General features: G+C 41.9%; 1 protein-coding gene across 2 annotated transcripts in view; it reads right to left on the bottom strand.

Annotated features, from left to right (window-relative positions):
* Window positions 1–889: 889 nt before the first annotated feature.
* The window catches only part of sae1 (SUMO1 activating enzyme subunit 1), a 110,544-nt gene continuing 93,050 nt past the window's right edge, over window positions 890–18,383 (bottom strand). Inside the window, exons 7-9 of one of the 2 annotated variants that reach the window (XM_060855931.1) lie at window positions 4,473–4,617; window positions 3,214–3,283; window positions 890–1,237 (exon numbers count right to left, since the gene is read on the bottom strand). In XM_060855931.1, the coding sequence (XP_060711914.1) occupies window positions 1,145–1,237; window positions 3,214–3,283; window positions 4,473–4,617 (308 nt within the window). In that variant the 3' untranslated portion in view covers window positions 890–1,144. The remainder of the gene's footprint in view (window positions 1,238–3,213; window positions 3,284–4,472; window positions 4,618–18,383) is intronic. The other variant, XM_060855932.1, reaches the window with a different exon arrangement.

Below are 18,383 nucleotides of genomic sequence, written 5' to 3'. Positions count from 1 at the left end.
TTGGAGGATCTGAGCAACAGGGAGAGGCTGAACAGGCTGGGGCTGTTTTCCCTGGAACGCGGAGGCTGAGGGGGTGACCTAATAGAAGTTTATAAAATCATGAGGGGCATAGATAGGGTAAATAGACAAAGTCTTTTCTCTGGGGTGGGTGAGTCTTGAACTAGAGGGCGTAGATTTAGGGTGAAAGGAGAAAGATATAAAAAGGTCCTAAGGGGCAAGTCTTTCATGCAGAGGGTGGTGCGTGTATGGAATAAGCTGCCAGAGGAAGTGGTGGAGGCTGGTACAATTGCAACATTTAAGAGGCATCTGGATGGGTATATGAATAGGAAGGATTGAGGAATATAGGCCGGGTGCTGGTAGGTGGGACTAGATTAGGTTAGGATATCCCGTTGGCATGGATGAGTCGGACCGAAGGGTCTGTTTCCGCTCTGTACGTCTATACAACTATGACTCTATTCAGCCTGTGGGAACCAGAAGCCAGACAGATGAGAGATCAGTGAGAAATGGACAGAAAGCAAGAGCTAAGGACAGAGGAACACTGGACAAGAAGACGCTTGAAGGTTTTGACTGTTTACTTCCCCTTCAGTATTGATAGTATAATTCCATAGCTGGTCTGTTATAATAACAGTATTTTGATTAACAGAAATAGTAATATTAGTGTTTGTCAAACTGAGTGGAATGTTAGACCTGCCTGTAAAATTTCAAGTGACGTGGCTGAGTGCACGTACGCACACAGAAATTGTGTGGCAAAAGAACACAGCCATTAGCAAAAACAGCCTTGGCCAACTGTGAATTGTACAGACATCCCAGCTGGATATATCTGGGCAGGATCAACTGCTAATAATCAGATGTGCATGATAACATCAATATTACTCAAAGTGAAACAGAGTTTTGTCAGTGGCTTTATTTGCAATGTGGAGGCTTCCAACAGCGACTTCTTCAGTTGCCACTCATTTATCTTGTCAATTTCAATTCCTCCAGTTTCATATAAAATAATCTTGCATTATCTAAGTAACTTTGTCCAGGTTTTTAAAAAAAAAGTCTTGCTGCTCAATGATGATCTTTCTGCTAAAGGCTGCAGGGGTGGCCGGGTCGGAACACCTTCAAGACTCTATAACCCTTGCTGATCTTATGAAGACTTTCCTCATTTCGGTCCAATGCAGTCGACGATTCCATTACTTTTCAATCCATCAAAGAAGAAGAAGTTATTGTGCGGAAGATCTCGTTGTGACAAGGCCTGTGAAAAATGCACAGAAAGTCATACCTCACACGACATCAGCACTAGCCAGTCCATTCTTAAAGTTATTCACAAAACTGCAGCAGATAGCAACAGCACGGCCCGGTACTTTCTGCCAGCACCTCCTTTTGATGGCGCTAATTCTTGTTGTTTTGTGGGCCCACAGACTCTTTCCATTACATCACTTACACATCCACTCTTCACCTTTAACTTTAGAATGAGAATAGGGTGAGTTTATTTGACTGTGTTGACCTTCACAGCCAAGCCTGTTCCAGTCCTTCTCCTGTGGTTTCACTTTTCAGGCTGATCGCCAGGTGGGAAATGAAACCCTTCCTGATTTTTACCCTTCTTTTTCCAAGGCAATGTGACCAATTGCAGCAGATATAAAACACCAGCTGGAGGTGTGTGCCCTATTCTAGGTTGCACACTGAAGAAAGGACGTTGAGGCTAGACAGAAAGAGCGCACAGCAAATTTAATGGAATGCCCCAGACATGAGGGGTCTTGGATAGATGGGGATAGTTTGGCTTGGTTTGTTTTACATAGAAGAGGCCAAGAAGACACGAAGGGTTTGGATCAACTAAAGGAAGAGAAATCCTTTCCAATAGTTGAAAAGTTGACAAGAGGACTGACGTGCAGAGATATATTTTCATGTATTGAGTGGCTAGGTTTTGGAATGCACTGCCCGTTAGGATGGTGCATATAGCCTCAACTGTAGGTCCAAAAGGGAATTGGACATATACCTGAAGGAGAAACAGTTGTAAGAATGTGGACAAAGCAGGACCAATGAGATGCTCTTCAAAAATAATGGGTTGTACTCAATGGGCTGAATGGCCTCCCCACTGCTCTGTGCTATCCTAAGATCCTGTTGAATCAGTTGGCAGAATATAGCCTTCTGATAGCATGTTGCCAAAACTAGTCTGTTAAATGAAATTTGATGTTGCAAGTGACAGTGCTCAAAGTGATAATTACACACAGGGTCCTGACAAAGAAAATAATTTGTTGAATTACTTCTTCACAGCGTCACTCAGCAACATTAAAATGGCTTCACCATCGGTACCCAGACATTTAACTACTTTAATAAAGCTACACTGTGCACCTTACTTCACATTAACACCAGCGGTACAGCATGGCTTTGGTAGGAAATCAATGTTGAAATCGGAATACCAATAAGGGACAACCCAAAGGAGGTACTCACAACAGTAGCAACTAGCAATAAAACTAAAAAAAAACTTCAATCTAAGTGCCGGCAAAAAAGGTGATAGACAAGTCTTAAGATCAAAAAGAAAAGAACAGGAGCAGGAGTAAGCTTGCTGTGTCATTCAATAAGGACCAAGTCTGATCTAGTTGTGGTCTTAACTCCATTTTCCTGTCTGTGCCCCAAAACCTTTGACTCACTTGTCAATCAAAATCTAACTCAACCTTGAATAATGACCCAGCCTCCACTGAGAGGAGAAAGTCCTCCACATCACCATTTTAAAAGGAGAGAGCCCTTACTTTGAAACTGTGCTACCTAATGCTAGACTCCTCCATGAGGGGGAACAATGCCTGAAAACCCACCTCATCAAACCCCAGCCCCAGAAATCAATCGAGTGAATTGCTTTTCGAAGTCAGTCGGTTCTGTCAGCAAGATCAAGCTGAGGTTGTTATAAAGTTCTGCAATTAAATGGTGGGTGTTGCACTTTCTTCATTCTATCATGATTCAAAGAGATTTTACGAATTGAACTAAGATACTTCGATCGTACCTGTTGCTCTGCACGCTTACAATTTAATGTGGAAACATAAACTTGCTTCTGAACAACATTTTTCATCTAGAGTGAAGCAGCTTTAAGCGACTGAAAAAGTGTGTTATGCCACAGATTTAAGAGGGGGTCGGACATGAACAGTTCCTGTGGACCACACTCGGACATACCTGACGGGATCTGTGCATGTGCTGAATATGTTCAATATTCACAGACACTTTCAACAATGATCTTACCTTCACAATTTCCTGACTGAGCACTCCACCCACAACAGCACACACTGGTGCTAACTCTGAAAAACATGAGCTGAGGGAAGGAAAAGACAGAGTTTGTAATCTTTACAGATTAGACCTTTGGCTTTACCATACGGAATACACAACTAGATTCAAATACCTTGAAATTATCTTACTTTTTTTTTGCATGAATTTTCTTTGCTCATGATCTCCCAAGAATACATGGGATCTGGATCCAAAAGCAATTCAACTTAATAATCTTTATTCACTTAGGGGCCTGGTCACAGATTTGGGTGGCTTTCCCTAGAAAGGGATTGGAAGTGGGATGAATACCACAGCTGAGCCTGGCTTTCCATTTTGTACAGAGGCCACACATACAGGAGTGACGACAGTGTAGCAAATGGCATTACAAACATTGCACGCTCTTCCCTTCCTCTGACCTGGCCACACAACTTCAAGAGTAACCCTGCCAATTGTTGCAATATGTGGTGCAAAACTAAAATTCCATTCCTAATTTGAACACGACTAAACAATTAAAAAAAACCTAAAGTACAGTCAAGAAAGTGAAAGCTTTGCACAGTTTGAATATTTTGTACAATGATTTGGACTGTTCAATAAGTTAGGGGAAAATGGGCGCCCTTAACCACCAGCAATATTAAACAGATACCTGCCCAAAATGGTTTCCTCCTTGGTTTTAACTTACCATCTGTCAAACCCTCTTGATACACAAGTATTCCTTTCTGTTAATCTCTTATTCTCCAGCAGGGAAAGCCATTTTTTATGTCAGTCTGTACAGTGCTATTCTGACTGGTTTGTTGGGAGGTAGGTGAATACAAGAGGTTGCTGGTGCTGGAGGACAGGACCAAGCCTGATCTCTGCCTCCCTCATGGTTACAGAGTCTAGGTATTGTTGTGAAGGGTAGAGAAGATAGAGTTTTAGGAATAGAACTGGACACATATTCAAAGAGGTAAAAATTTGCAAGGGCAAGGAAAAGGGGTGAGTACGATTCACTGGTTAACTCCTTCAGAGGGCAAGGCATTGACATGATGGGCTGAATGTCCTCCTGCTTCCATCACAAACTGACGGACTCAACTTCAACAAGCAAGAGAACTGTGTGAGAACTTTCCCGAAAGGTACCAAAACGGAGGTTTGGAGCTGTCCTCTGGAAGAGAAAGGGAAATCCAGAGAAACCGGTATAAACAGGACTTTGGTTTTTATTCAGATGAAAGAGAGCGAGAGAGAGCGAGAGCGAGAAGGTTTACCTGACAAACTCATCTGTAAGCAGGTCACTCTTCACCCCCAAAGAATCCAACACCTTGCTCTTCAACTGTAGCAGTAGCTCCGAATCTTCGTCATACTTCTCCGGCAACGGATCTCGAGCCTTGGCACTTCGGAATTTCAACAGAACTGCCCAAATAAAATAACAGAAACGTGAAAGGCAAAGGAAAAAGTCACGATTCATCACCTCTTAAAAAGGGTAACTCAAGATACATGATCACTGGCACATTTCAGGCATATAAAAACAACTGGGGGTGGGGGGTACAGATGTGAAGAATTTAACTTATCCTGAGAGTCACAATGATCAGGAATCATCGCCTGTAAGAAGTGGCGGAAATTCTTGGGACCACCATTCCTATTCACCTACCACCTCACACACTAAGCAAAGTTCACTCACCATCGTCGCACTTGGAGGATCAACAGGTTGTAACCAAATGAAAATGTATACTTAATAATAAAGCTCATTTCAGACTAGTAGAGGTTTTCCATTGTGGAAAAACAAAAAGGTCAGTGACCAGTGTGGCAATTAGAATCCTTCTGCTTGCTAAGTGACAATTCCAGGAATAAAACTCTCAGAATTGCAGAAATGATACAGTTCAGATCGCAGACATTCAACCCATTATGCTTGTGCTGGCTCTTTGAATAACCAATCGCCCAGTGTCACTCTCCTGCCTACTCCCCATTACCAGATACACTCTTCCTTTTCAGGTAAGAACCCAATTCTCTTTTGAATGCCTTGACTGAACCTGCCTCGATCACATATTCATGTGGAGGTGCCAGTGTTGGACAAAGTCAGAAGCCACACGACACCTGGTTATAGTCCAACAGGTTATCTGAAATCTCGGAGAGCACTCAAAAAGCTTGTGACTGCAAATAAACCTGTGGACTATAACCTGGTGTCATGTGACTTCTGATTTCTATCACACTTTCGGGCAGCACATTTCAAATCATTGGTCTGAAAAATGGTTAGTTTTGTTTTAAAATGAGGGGAAAGCAACAACAATCCTGGAATGAAGTCTGTCTCTATCCAGCAACACATTTTCAGCTCTGATACTCCAGCATCTGCAGACCTCACTTTCTCCTTGTGTCTCTATCCCCAAACCAAAACATCCTAACATAGGTCCTATGGGCAAAAGAGTTCTCATTCTTCATTTTGTTATGAAATGCAGGGTCCCAGCTTTAGGGCCGATGGGTTAACAAACTCTGTGCAAGGCCAATAATATCTGCAGCTTGTGATCCATAACAGTCTTTGTAACGCTCACAGGACTGTTACTTCCTCTTCAGATCTTTGTTTGACTGTTAAATGTTAAAAATAATCTCCAACACTCCAAGTACACAACACATGTGTAGGAGGTGGTTGCTCTGTTGCTGACACTTGGACAGCCATTTGATAAGGGTGTGTAAACAATATGAAAAAGTGACAGTCTCTCACTGGCAGCGGTTCAACAGCTAGTTATCTAGGCACTCCATCTTCCCCATTCTGTGGGAGTCAAGTCACCTGAGGCAATGGAGCGTGAGCTTATTTCAGGCACGAAAAGACTGGCACCATATTTGTCTGACTGTTGAGGGGCAATTTTAAAAAAGGTAAATATAACTGAACAGACATAATGACAGTGCAGTACTTTTGATCAATTATACTGAAAGATTCAATTATGGACTTTGCAAATCTAACATTAATTAACTTCCAATGTCTTCAATAAGATTGAAACACACTAATTAATGTTTTGCAGAATGGTGCCATTGGTATGTGGAAGCACTTGTGTAAATGTAAGCTGAGTTAAATACCAACTCTCTTCAATCTGCAGATCCAGCTTCCAAGTCTAATTTGTGCTGAATTCGCTCACCTCAGTGGTGGTTAAAGAGAAACAGAATAATTGTGACCTGGTGGTCCTTGCTGGGAAGAATTTACCTGCACATGTTAAGGGATAAAAGACTCTAGTGAGATACCTGTACAATGGATGTCGGTTTGCTCGCTGAGCTGAAAAGTTCGTTTTACGATGTTTTGTCACCATACTACGTAACATCATCAGTGAGCCTCCAGATGAAACTCTGGTGGTATGGCCTGCTTTCTATTTATGTGCTTAGATTTCCTTGGGGTGATGATGTCATTTCCTGTGGTGGTCATTTTCTGTAGTTTTCCTCAGGGAGTGGTAAATGGGATCCAAGTCTATGTGTTTGTTGATAGAATTCCGGTTGGAATACCTTGCTCCGAGGAATTATATCAACAAACACATAGACTTGGATCCCATTTATCACCCCCGGAGGAAAAAAAAACAGGAAATGACGTCACCACCGGAAATGACGTCCTCACCCCAAGGAAACCTAAACACGCAAATAGAAAGCGGGCAGTACCACTAATGTTTCACCTGGAGGCTCACTGATCTTGTTACCTAGTATGGTGATGAAACGTCGGAAAACAAACCTTCCAGCTCAGCAAGCAAAACTTACATCCTGAATCTCAACCTGAGCTACAAATCTTCTCAAAACTCGCTAATACCTGTACAATGTTCCAGTAGAAGCAAGGATGATAGTCATAGCTCAAGGTGAGGGTCACTCGTTTCTGGGTATTTGCGGCTCTGAGCTCTTTAAGCTCCAAATCTTGGCTGATTGCCTGTGAGGATGTTGTGCTATCTTTCGGATGTGATGCTAAATAGAAGCACTACCTATCCTCTCAGGTGGGTGAGAAACCACCCCCACAACACACATCTGGAGATACAGCAAGGCAGCTATCCCAGAAGTCCTAGCCCATAACAATCACTCAACCACAAACCATTAAAAAAAACTAACCGGTAATCGTTGCTGTGGCAACTTGAGTGCATCAAATAGTTTTTTTTAAAAAAAAGATGTTTATTAATTGGATGCGAATATCACTCGCTAGATAATGGGGAAGTGATGGTGTAGTGGTATTGTTCTAGGCTAGTTATCAGGACCAGGATTTGATATCCATCACTTTAGATGGTGGCATTTAAATAAGGAATAGCTACAGTGAAAAATCTAGTTATGATACTGTCAATTATTGTAAAACTCCATCTGGTTCACAAGCATCCTTTTGGGAAGGAAGTCTGCTATCCTTACCCAGCCTGACCTACATGACTCCAGACCCACTGCAATGTGGTTGACTCTTACTTAACCTCTGAAATAGTTTAGCCAGCTACCCCATCGTATCAAGTTGATAAGTCTCACAAAAGGAATAAAACCAAATGGACCAACTGCTTTGCAGAGCTACCACACCCAATTCTGAACGACGGTGGACAATTAAGCAACTCACTGGAGGGGGACGCTCCACAAACATCTCCAACCACAATGATAAGGAAACCCAGCACAGAAGTGCAAAATATAAGGTTGGTACATTTGCAACAATAGTTAGCAGAAGCGCTGAGTGGTTGAGCGACCTCCAAACACTCCAGTGGTCCTGAGCATCACAGATTCCAGTCTTCAGCCAATTTGATTCACTCCACGCATTACCTAGAAACAGCTGGAGGCTCTGGACACTGCAAAAGACTTTGGGCTCTGACAATACTCTGCAATAGTACTGAAGACTTGTGTTCCACAAATTTCCATGCTCTTAGTCAAGCTCTTCCAGTACAATTACAACATTGGCACTTACTTGGCAATGTGGAATTTACTCAGATATGTCCTGGACAGAAAAAGCAAATAAAAAATCCAACCCAGTTACTCTACTCTCAATTATCAGTAAAGTGATAGAAAGGCTTATCAATAGTAATATCAAGCAGCACTTGCTTCGCAATAACACGATCAATTACATTGGGGTTTCACCAGGGCCATCATCTCCCGACCTCATTCTAGCCATGGTTGAATAACAGACAAAAGAGCTGAATCCTAGAGGTGAAGTGAGAGTGACAGCCCTTGACGTCAAGGTTACTTCCACAATATGCCATCTAGAAGTCCCAGCAAATCTAGAATCAAAAGGAGGTAGAAGGAAAATTCTCCAACTGAATCATACCTAGCACAAACGCAGGTAGATAGTTGTGGTTATGGGACACCTGTCGTCTCAGCTCCAGGACACATCTACAAGAATTTCAAAGGCGTGTCCTTGGCCCAACGATTGTCAGCTGCTTTATCAATCATCTCCCTTCCATTATAAGCGGGGACCTTCACTGACTATTGTATAATGTTCAGCACCATTTGCAATTCCTCAGACAATGAAGCAATCCATGTCCAAATGCACAATATCTAGAATTGGATTGACAGGTGGCAAGTAACATTCATGCCACATAATACCAGGCAATGTTGCTGGGTCAAATTCCTGGAATTTCCTCTCCAACAGCACTATGGGTCCACCGACCAGAGACTGACAGCAGCAGCTCACCATCACCACAACTAGGCACTGGCAATAGCTCCAGCCAATGACTCCCATACCCGATGAATGAATTAAGAAAAGCTAACATTTAGTTCAAAACCAACAAAAAGCTTCCTGAGTGTGCCCATCGCCTTAAGAAACAAAACATAAAAACACCTTCAATACATCAGTCTGTCCCACTTCCCTCCTCTCTCCCACATGCCATTTCATTATGTGATTCAGCTGTGTGGGGTCCAGCTGCTTTGATGTCTGTTTGATATATCTTTGCAGAATGCTGGCATCCTATTGGTCTCAACAAAGTTGGAAAAACAGAGGAGAAAAAGCATGAAGTGCAATGCTATGCTTGATCTCATCTTCGCTTAACCTTCCAGCAAAATTACCAGCTTCTGGTCAGGATCACAAACTCGAGCCAATGTCGCTCCTCACAAAACCGAGGGTTGAGATTATTGCAAGCTGCCCGTTGGCATGCTGGCTGAACTAACATTGGCCATTACACTATTTCACACCAATAATCAGGAGGAGAAAGAATGATGAAACTAGCTGAAAATGTGTTGCTGGCTAAAGCACAGCAGGTTAGGCAGCATCCAAGGAATAGGAAATTCGACGTTTCGGGCATAAGCCCTTCATCATTTTTACCCGAACGATGAAACTACCCAAGGTCACCTTTGTGGTAGCACAACAAAAGATTAATCTCTATTGAGGTTTCTGAGTGTTCAGATTACAGAGACAATACATGTCAGATACTCATCATTCCACAGAGTTAATCCTTCAGCAAGTTTTTCATTATGCACCAACTGCATGAGATGGCAGACATGGGCTGCTGAATGTAACAGCAAAGAATTAAAACTAAACAAGTTCAATCCACCATAACATACCAAGGAACAATTTGCAGACAGATATCTCATTTTAAGAGTTCACTTTGCATTAAACTGGATGTTTGAGAATTGAATACTTCTAGGAGACTGTTATTATGTCAACATATTTATTACTGAATATAAATCACCATCACCACAGTAGTTGATCAGAGATTAATGCTGAAAAATAGTATTCAATTAGCATTTTAAAACAGATACATTATCAAATAGACAAGGGACTTGACTTAAAAATGCAAAATAGCAGTCAATGCAGTATGACCTCAAGTAGTTAACTGCATTTATGAAGTGCAGAGGCACCTCAAATGTATGTAATTGAAGAAGCAAATACCAAGTTAACATTTACACCTAAAATGGTGCCAGAAGCAGTGACTTTGTAAACTTTTTACCACATTCATGTGAGTATTCTAGTTCTAGTTCTAAATGGACTTCAGCACAGAATAACAAAGACTGATGTTCCAGTGCAGTAGTGAGGGCCTGCTGCATTGCTGGAGATGTCATATTTCCAATGGGATGTTAGACTCAGTCCCTGTCTGGTGGATGCAAAAGATTCCATGGCACCGTTTAGAGCCCGGGAGCCGTGCCCAATGTCCTAGATAATAATTATCTATCAACATAATCACAAATACATTATCGCGAGTCATTCTCACATTGATTTACTGTCTGCCCACAATACATTGGCTGTGTAACCTTTGAGAAATCCAGTGATTATATAAACATAAGGTTGCCTTCATATCATTTTCACTGTAATCTCTCCAGGCAAAGGAAACAGCGTATCAGTGTTGCTCAGAATTATACACGTTTCAATGCCAGCACTTCTGCCCCTTCTAAACTCCTGACATGCCATAACCTTTTTTTAAAAAACTAGTCTTCCACAGAACGTGAGTATCACTGACAAGGCCAGAGTTTGGTGCACATCCCCAAGTGCCCTTGGACTGAGGGGCTTGCTAGGTCATCTCAGAGTATAATTAAGATCCAACCACACTACTGTGGGTCTGGAGTCACATGTTGGCTGGACTATGTAAGGATGGCAGATTCCCTTTCCTCATGGATATCAGTGAACCAGATGGGGTTTGAACTTTAACACTGATGGTTTCATGGTCACAATTGCTGAAGATAGTTCAAATTCCACCAGCCACCAAAACTAATTAGATTGGATTACCTACAGTACGGCCCAACAAGTCCACATTGACCCTCTGAAGAGTAACCCACCCAGACCCATTCCCCTACAGTTACCCCTGACTGATGCATCTAACACTACGGGCAATTTAGCATGGCCAATCCACCTGACCTGCACATCTTTGGATTGTGGGAAGAAACTAGAGCACCCGGAGGAAACCCACGCAGACATGGGGAGAATGTGCAAACTCCACACAGTCACCAGAGGCAGGAATCAACCTGGGTTCCTGGTGCTGTGAGGCAGCAATACTAACCACTGAGCCATCATGCCACCAAAACTGCATCCTCATGACTACTCTGCAGTGGGTCACATGAAGGGAATATGCTTTAGACTACCACACCTGCAAACATTCCTGTGGGTTTAGACCAACAGAATGACTCCAGCCATTCTGAGTCAGGGCTGAGTCATCTACAGTGACTGCTGACTAGTGCCAAGAATCTTGACACATTTCACAATTTGAAGCTTGCTGGGGTTAAAAAGGTGGGAAAAGCAACAATTTCTTCCCCAGGAATGACTAATGATGGGTTTCAATGCCTCTTTTTATAGCCAACCCCTTTTTTCCTCTTTCATTGGGACCGAAGCCTCGGATACTTTGTTAGTAAAGAGCTCTTTGGAACAGAGTTTTAATCTTTCTTTACTCCACTCCCCCACTGATTGACCTAGACGCTTCCTGTCATCCGACATAAACAACACGTGAGAACAATCCTACTTCAAATGTTGCTCTCCTCACCAGTCCACATACAAGGCAGAAGGCAACTATGGTGATCAGGTCGTGCGTTTTCTTGCTTAGGATCCTAAAGATTGTGCGAAAAGTTTGAACATTGATCTTAGAAAACAAAAAAGTCAGATTTCTATAATTACCCCCAGTCCCACTTGGTTAGAAGAATCCTATGAATACTTCTTCACCTTTGTCAAAGTGCTAGACTTTCAGCTTAGAAGTAGTGTCAAATCAAGCAAGTGGAGCTAAGGTGCAAATAAGCAAAGTTTGAATTTCACCCATCAATTGCAGCAGAGATCATTGCAGACCCATCAATGTAAGATCTTTGACCACTTTGTCTCTCCAAGTGTTGAAGGTAAGTGATGGGGGAAGCGATGTAATCCAGAGAGCTGGGTTCAAATCTCAACATGGCAGAGATGGGAAGGCAAGTATGAGGATGACACAGAGTCTACAGACAGATAGACAGGTTACCCGAGTGGGCAAATATTTGGCAGACCTATATAATGTGCCATGCAACATTATATATCACTGCCCTTCATTGTCACAAGGGTCAAAATCCTGGAACTCCCTCCGAATGGCATCATGGGTGTACCTACAACACATGGATTGCAGCAGTTCAAGGAGGCAGCTCTTTAGTGGCAACTAAGGACAGGCACCAAACACTAGTGCAGCCAGCGAAGCCCACTTCACATGAATGAATTAAGAAATGATGTGACCAGCACTAAATCAGCTCACTGAAGACAGAATGGGGAATTCTCCATTTGATCCATTTGCCTACATCAGTCAGCCTTGCATAACTTTTCACATCAATGCACATCAAAATTGTCCTGCAAAAAAAAATCTACTGGCCCACAAACCTGTCTTTATTTACCACTGTTTCCTAGCAACAAATCATGATTACAAAGATATGATCAGTCTCAGCTCTGGTAGGTGTGTAACCAACCAGCTCTGGTCAGCATGAAAGCAGCCCCAGTACACAATTTTGACAATTTTGTATGCTGCAACCATTTCCTGTTACTTTGTTGGTTAATCTTTTTTCTCACTTAACAAAATACGTTTTTTCCCCCATAATTAATATCAATTGAATCAGCAGCAAGGTTTAGGAAAGTTTCAAACAGGACTGTCTTAATTCATTTCCTGTACAGATTATTCAATGCCTATTCTGCCACACCAATCAGAAGGAGCTGTTCTCATCGTGACTTGTGTCGGTCCTTTGTTGATGCTTTTTCCATTTACCAGCAATGCCATTTCCATAGAAGGCTATTAATGGAGTAAGGTTTCCTTGGAGGGACACTACAGATTGAAGCCACAAATCACTGAAACATTAATACTTTCCATCTTTAACGTCTCTCCAACACAACCATAACTATAAGCTGCCAATAGCTCAACTAACGTACTCTCTGGTCATATGCAAGATAGCTCCACTGATGGGGAAGGAAATTATATTGATAGGATAGACCGACTATAACATCATCTCTTCCATCAGCACCGCTGCGGTCTGGATCGTTAGGTGAGCTAGCTTTCCTATCTTCACACCAGCTAATTCAGCAACATTATCCTGGGGACAGGCCAGAGCATCAACTAACCAGGAGCTCATCAACCTGGTGCTGTGATAAGGCAGCAGAAAGTGAGGACTGTAGATAAGGCTGTGATAAGGCAGCTGAATTTGCTGGTGCAATCATTGGCAGCAGTCATCGAGGACTGGAATTAAAACTACACTTCATTGCTCAGACCTTTGAGTACAGGAGTTGGGATATTAAGTTAAGGTTGTACTGGACAGTGGTCAGGCCTCTTCTGGAGTACTGCCTCCAGTCCTGGTCACCCTGTAATCAGAAGGATGTTATTAAGCTGGAGGGGGTACGGAAGAGATTTGCCAGGACATTGTCAGGAATATCCAGCCTCTCCTTATAACACTGCAGATTGAAGTAGTGTTATAAGGAGAGGCTGGATAGGCTGGGACTTTCTTCACTGGAATGTAGGAGGTTGGGAGGTGACCTTATAGAGGTTTATACAATAATGAGGGGTATGGATAAGTCTATGGCAGGTGTCTTTTCCCCAGCGCTGGGGAATTTCAAGACTAGGGGAAACATTTTTAAGGTGAAGAGGGGAAAGATTTTAAAAAAAGACATGATAGCAATTTTTGTTTTTACACATGATGGTTTGTGCATGGAATGAACTTCCAGAGGAAATTGTGGATGAGGGTACAGTGCAACATTTAAAAGCCATGTAGATAAGTACGTGGATAAGAAATGTTTGGCAGGATTTGGGCCAAGCACAGGCAAGTGGGACTAGTTTAGTTTGGGACTATGGATGGTATGGACTGGCTGGATTAAAGGGTGTGTTTCCCTAATGTATGGCTATGAATCTAGAAGGACGTTTTTATTGCATTGGTTACTAAGAGGTCCCAACAGGCCAGCAGGAGTTCAAATAAATTGCTGTCTATTTTGAAAATATTTAATGGCTATATAACTGCGTCTTGAACAAGAAGAGATAGTCAGTGAACTGCACCTTAAAGTCAAAGTGTCATGGCACTCGCAATCTCTTGCAGTTTCAAGACACAATTAAATCATCAAAACTACCAAAATGGCCTGATTACTTTTGGTAGAAGTAAGCTAATATAAACTCAAGCAATTTAAATATGAAGAAAATTAATTTCAGTACTAGGGGAAAACTCAGTTTATAAAACACCAACTTATGGACAGGCATAAATATGATCAAGCCCCAGCTTTGCAAAAAAAAGGTGTGAAATAACATCTAATACAGGAACCCAAAATTAGCCCAATTACCCTTTCATCTGGTTAAACTACTGAAATGGATTAGTAACCACAGACTGCTGTTCGGCTGGCTCAAGAAGTGCCCAGATTTGTGGTTATTTATCCTGTCAAAATATTGCTGACGAGTCATTAGGCTTCCATCGTATGCATGAACATAAATTACACACCATGACATTTGAATGACCACAGTTTGAGAGGTTTGCAGCAATACTTGGGTCTTACTGACGTATTCACAACATCATGCAGTGTCAGAGCTCTTTAAGTATCAACACAATGACAAAATTCCCACCAAAGCTCAGCCACACCCTGAGCAATCAGCCTACTGACTCACTGCCTTTTCTTAATCTAAACATCCATTTAGATCCATCGTCGCATTTTGATTTATCAGTGATAAACAAATATTGGAGCATTAAAAGGACATCAACCACACAACATTCTCCTCAGTGTTGACAGCCCTCTCACACAGTTGCAGCACATGTTCTACCTGCGGTCACTGACCCCATGATTTTTCTATCAACGTTGATACAATTGATTAGACCAATTCTGTTGTCCTCAGTTTCCCCAGCAAAGTTGCTGCTCCCTCTCCTATTTTGGATGTCACCAGAGCACCTGCAATTTCTACACCCTAGGTTTTTACATGAGGAAAAGTACCTACTATTGGTGGCATCGCATAAGGGTTTCAGATTCCATACATATACTGACAACACCCAATTACACACTTTGATCTCAACCTCACATAGCTATGTTGTTGTTGTAATGGTTGAGTTATATTTTGTTCAGCTATACTGCAGGAACAAACCATAACGGCACTTCCATAGTTCGAGCTCGTATAGTTTAGAAAGTATTCATCTCAACAGCCTCTAGCAAGTTCAACCAAACCATACAAAATAAAACAAAGATCTGGGATGTTGGAGATCTGAAACAAATAAAAACAAATTGCTGGAGAAACTCAGCAGGTCTGGCAGCACCTTCAGCGAGAAAGGAGAGTCAATGATTTGATTCCTGTGATCCTTCATCAGAATTAGAAAGTCCTAAACTCCTGAATCTCTCCAGCAAGTGCACTTTTCTCCATCTCTGTACCAACTGGCCACATCTGCATTATGAAAGGCAAAAATCTTATCCTTATTTTTGTCATGTTCAGTCTTGGTTAGCTCAATGCAGAAGCAAGATACTGAGAATACTACAACTTTATAACAAAACAGAAAATGCTTGCAATATTCAGCAGGTTAGGCAACATCTGTACAAAAAGAGGTTTTGTTTTCAGTTTATGTTCTTCTTCTATTATCCCAAACATTTTCCACATTGGGTTTACTTAACCGAGGCTTCATAAGCTGCAAGGTAATCCAATCGCAACAGTTTACATCCTACCCCAGGCCAAACCCGTCTTTTGCTTCACTTTCTCATTGTTATGAGTTGTACCAGCTCACTGTTTATTTAGAGGGAGTTGAACCGCAAGCGTGCTCCCAACCTTGCTCCACTTCACTTTTCAGATCGTCTTCAGGTCTAATGATCTTCCTGTACCAAGCATGGGCCTGATTCTAGCCCCTCTACTCCCATCTTCCCTCTGGCCCACCAATATCCAGATCCTGGATCACAACTCTACTACTTAAAAAGTCTTTTGAAATTCCACCTGTTCTCCCAAGCCTCATTTATCCCTGGCTAACATTTTCACATCCTTTATTGCTAAAATGTCACTTTGGTCTCCATTCTGTGAAGTGCCCTGGGACATTCTTTAGGTTACCAGCATATTAAACGCCAAGCTGTTGTTTCATCTATTTACTGTATGTTGTGGCCTGTGCAGTTTTGCTCAATCCACTGATTCAAGTTCCTAATAACACCAAATATGCATTTATTTGATTTCCTCTGGTTAATGTATGACCTTTTTGGCAGACAGGAGTTCAAACTATCTTAGTGATGTGGTAAATAGCAAAAATATTTTCCACTATATGAACTATAATTTTTTTTTGTGGCTGCAAGGAATAAAATTGACAGTAGGATTTTAATGCAATACACAAACAGACATCAAGCTCTGCACAACTCTTGGAAGTCGTACCGCCTCCAATGTCTGCCCCTCACTGCCGATCTGGGATGGCACAGTTGCTCAGTGGTTAGTACTTCTGCCTCACAGCTTCAGGGACTTGGGTTTGACACCTGCCTTGGGCAACTGTGTGAAGTTTGCATATTTACCACCTGTCTGCATTGATTTGCTCCAGTTTCTCCCGCAGTTCACAGATGTGCAGGTCAGGGTGGCTTGGCCATGGGAAATGCAGGGTTACTGGTCCAGGTCGGATGGTCTTCGGAGGGTTGGTGTGGACTCAATGGGCCGAACGGCCTACTTTGGCATTGTAGGGATTCTATGCAACATGTTTCCCTGACCAAAGATTGTAGGTAGTTGAGAATACAGAACGTGTCACTACTAATTTTCAGAATATAAATTATCCATAAGGATTGATTCTGTACCATCGCCAATCTCACATCTGTAATAAAGCACCTTTATTCTGGGAATGATGCCTTTCCCCAGTTGTACCTTTTCACTGAGAGGCTCGACTTTAACTTTGGCCAGTCACCAGCTGAAGTCCCATCACCCAAGACACCTATTTTCCTTCTGTAGCCCACACTCCTACACTGGAGTATTTGATAGAGCCAGCGTTGACAGTTAGAGGTAATTACCAATAGCTTATATTTACCTTCCATGGAAGTCTATGGATTCTTCCCTCATCTCATCCCTCTTTGGCTCTCATTACCCCTCAGCTGTTTGCAATGATCTTCATCTCTTCACTGCTCATGCCTTTGCAGCTGTGTTCCAGTTAAAGTTAGCACCGTGCTAATTCTGCATTTTATTTATTCTGATACTTATACATTCCATTAAAAGTGGTGTGTAGTACGAGTCTACATGTCAGCTGGAAGATGGTGGAATCATAATAAAATCACTAGACTAGTAATCCAGAAACCCAGGCTAATGTCCTTGATCAAACATAGAATGCAGGATAAACTCAGCAGGTCTGGCAATATATGTATTGAGAGAAATGAGGAAATGTTTTGAGCCTAGTACGACTGTTCTTCAGAGCTGGCAGTCATTTTCCACCCTCACTGAAGATGGGATTACAGAATGGCCATTCTTCCACATCCACAAACGTGAGTGGCTAACTAATTAAAAATGCAAGTTTTTAAAAATGTATAAAGTGCTCCAGAAAAAAGCCAACATGTATGGAGCATAATATTTTTACTGCTTTCAGTTAACAGTAAAGGTGATGAGGTAAATAAGGAATTACTTCATAGGATCAGGTTTGGATTTTGAGAAGTTATAGGATGGAAGCAAGATTAATGAATGCAAAGAGTACGGTAATTCACAGGTCACTGGAGAGAATTACCCACACCTCAGTGGGTCACAGGAGTTTATGGGAAATCAGAGACCCACGATTCCAAAAGTTAACAGTGGGGAAGAATGGGTGTTCAAGGAGGAACATGAAAGTGTCACCTATTTGTCCCAGCTCCTCTCTGCATCAAACATAAAAATCACCATTTACGATCTTCAAAAATTCTCTTCCAAAAGAGCTACAATAATTGTTGTGATGCAGTTGATAATTTGTACAATGCAGTGATTTTGTCTGTGATTGCTGAACCACCAACTGACAAGCATTACGCAGAATGGAAAACTATTTTCAACGTTTCCAGCTGAATTAGTTCAGTCTTTATTATGCTAGTCTATTCTGCAGATTAAGCAGATCTAAGCCCTTGAAGCTAAGCTACTTCTGCAAACATTGACCTTTACTGACTGTTAAAGGTCACGTGACAGGGAGACGTCTGCAGAGCTAAAAAGATCAGTGATTTCAGAGTATAATTTTAATCCTTACAAACAAAACATGCAAAGGAAAGTTCAGAAAATCTACCTCACAGGTATTAAAATTCACGAGAATCAGGGGCACTCAAACACTCTCACCCAAACATTAACTTTCAATATACTGATTGTATTAATGATACTATTGAAGAAACTTGCACTTCAGGCTAGAAATATTTAGAAGTCACATTT

The sequence above is a fragment of the Hemiscyllium ocellatum genome, chromosome 47 (genome assembly GCF_020745735.1).
Source record: "Hemiscyllium ocellatum isolate sHemOce1 chromosome 47, sHemOce1.pat.X.cur, whole genome shotgun sequence".
Lineage (NCBI taxonomy): Eukaryota > Metazoa > Chordata > Chondrichthyes > Orectolobiformes > Hemiscylliidae > Hemiscyllium > Hemiscyllium ocellatum.
The sequence above is the reverse complement of the archived record's forward strand: the minus strand, read 5'-3'. Positions and strand labels throughout refer to the sequence as shown.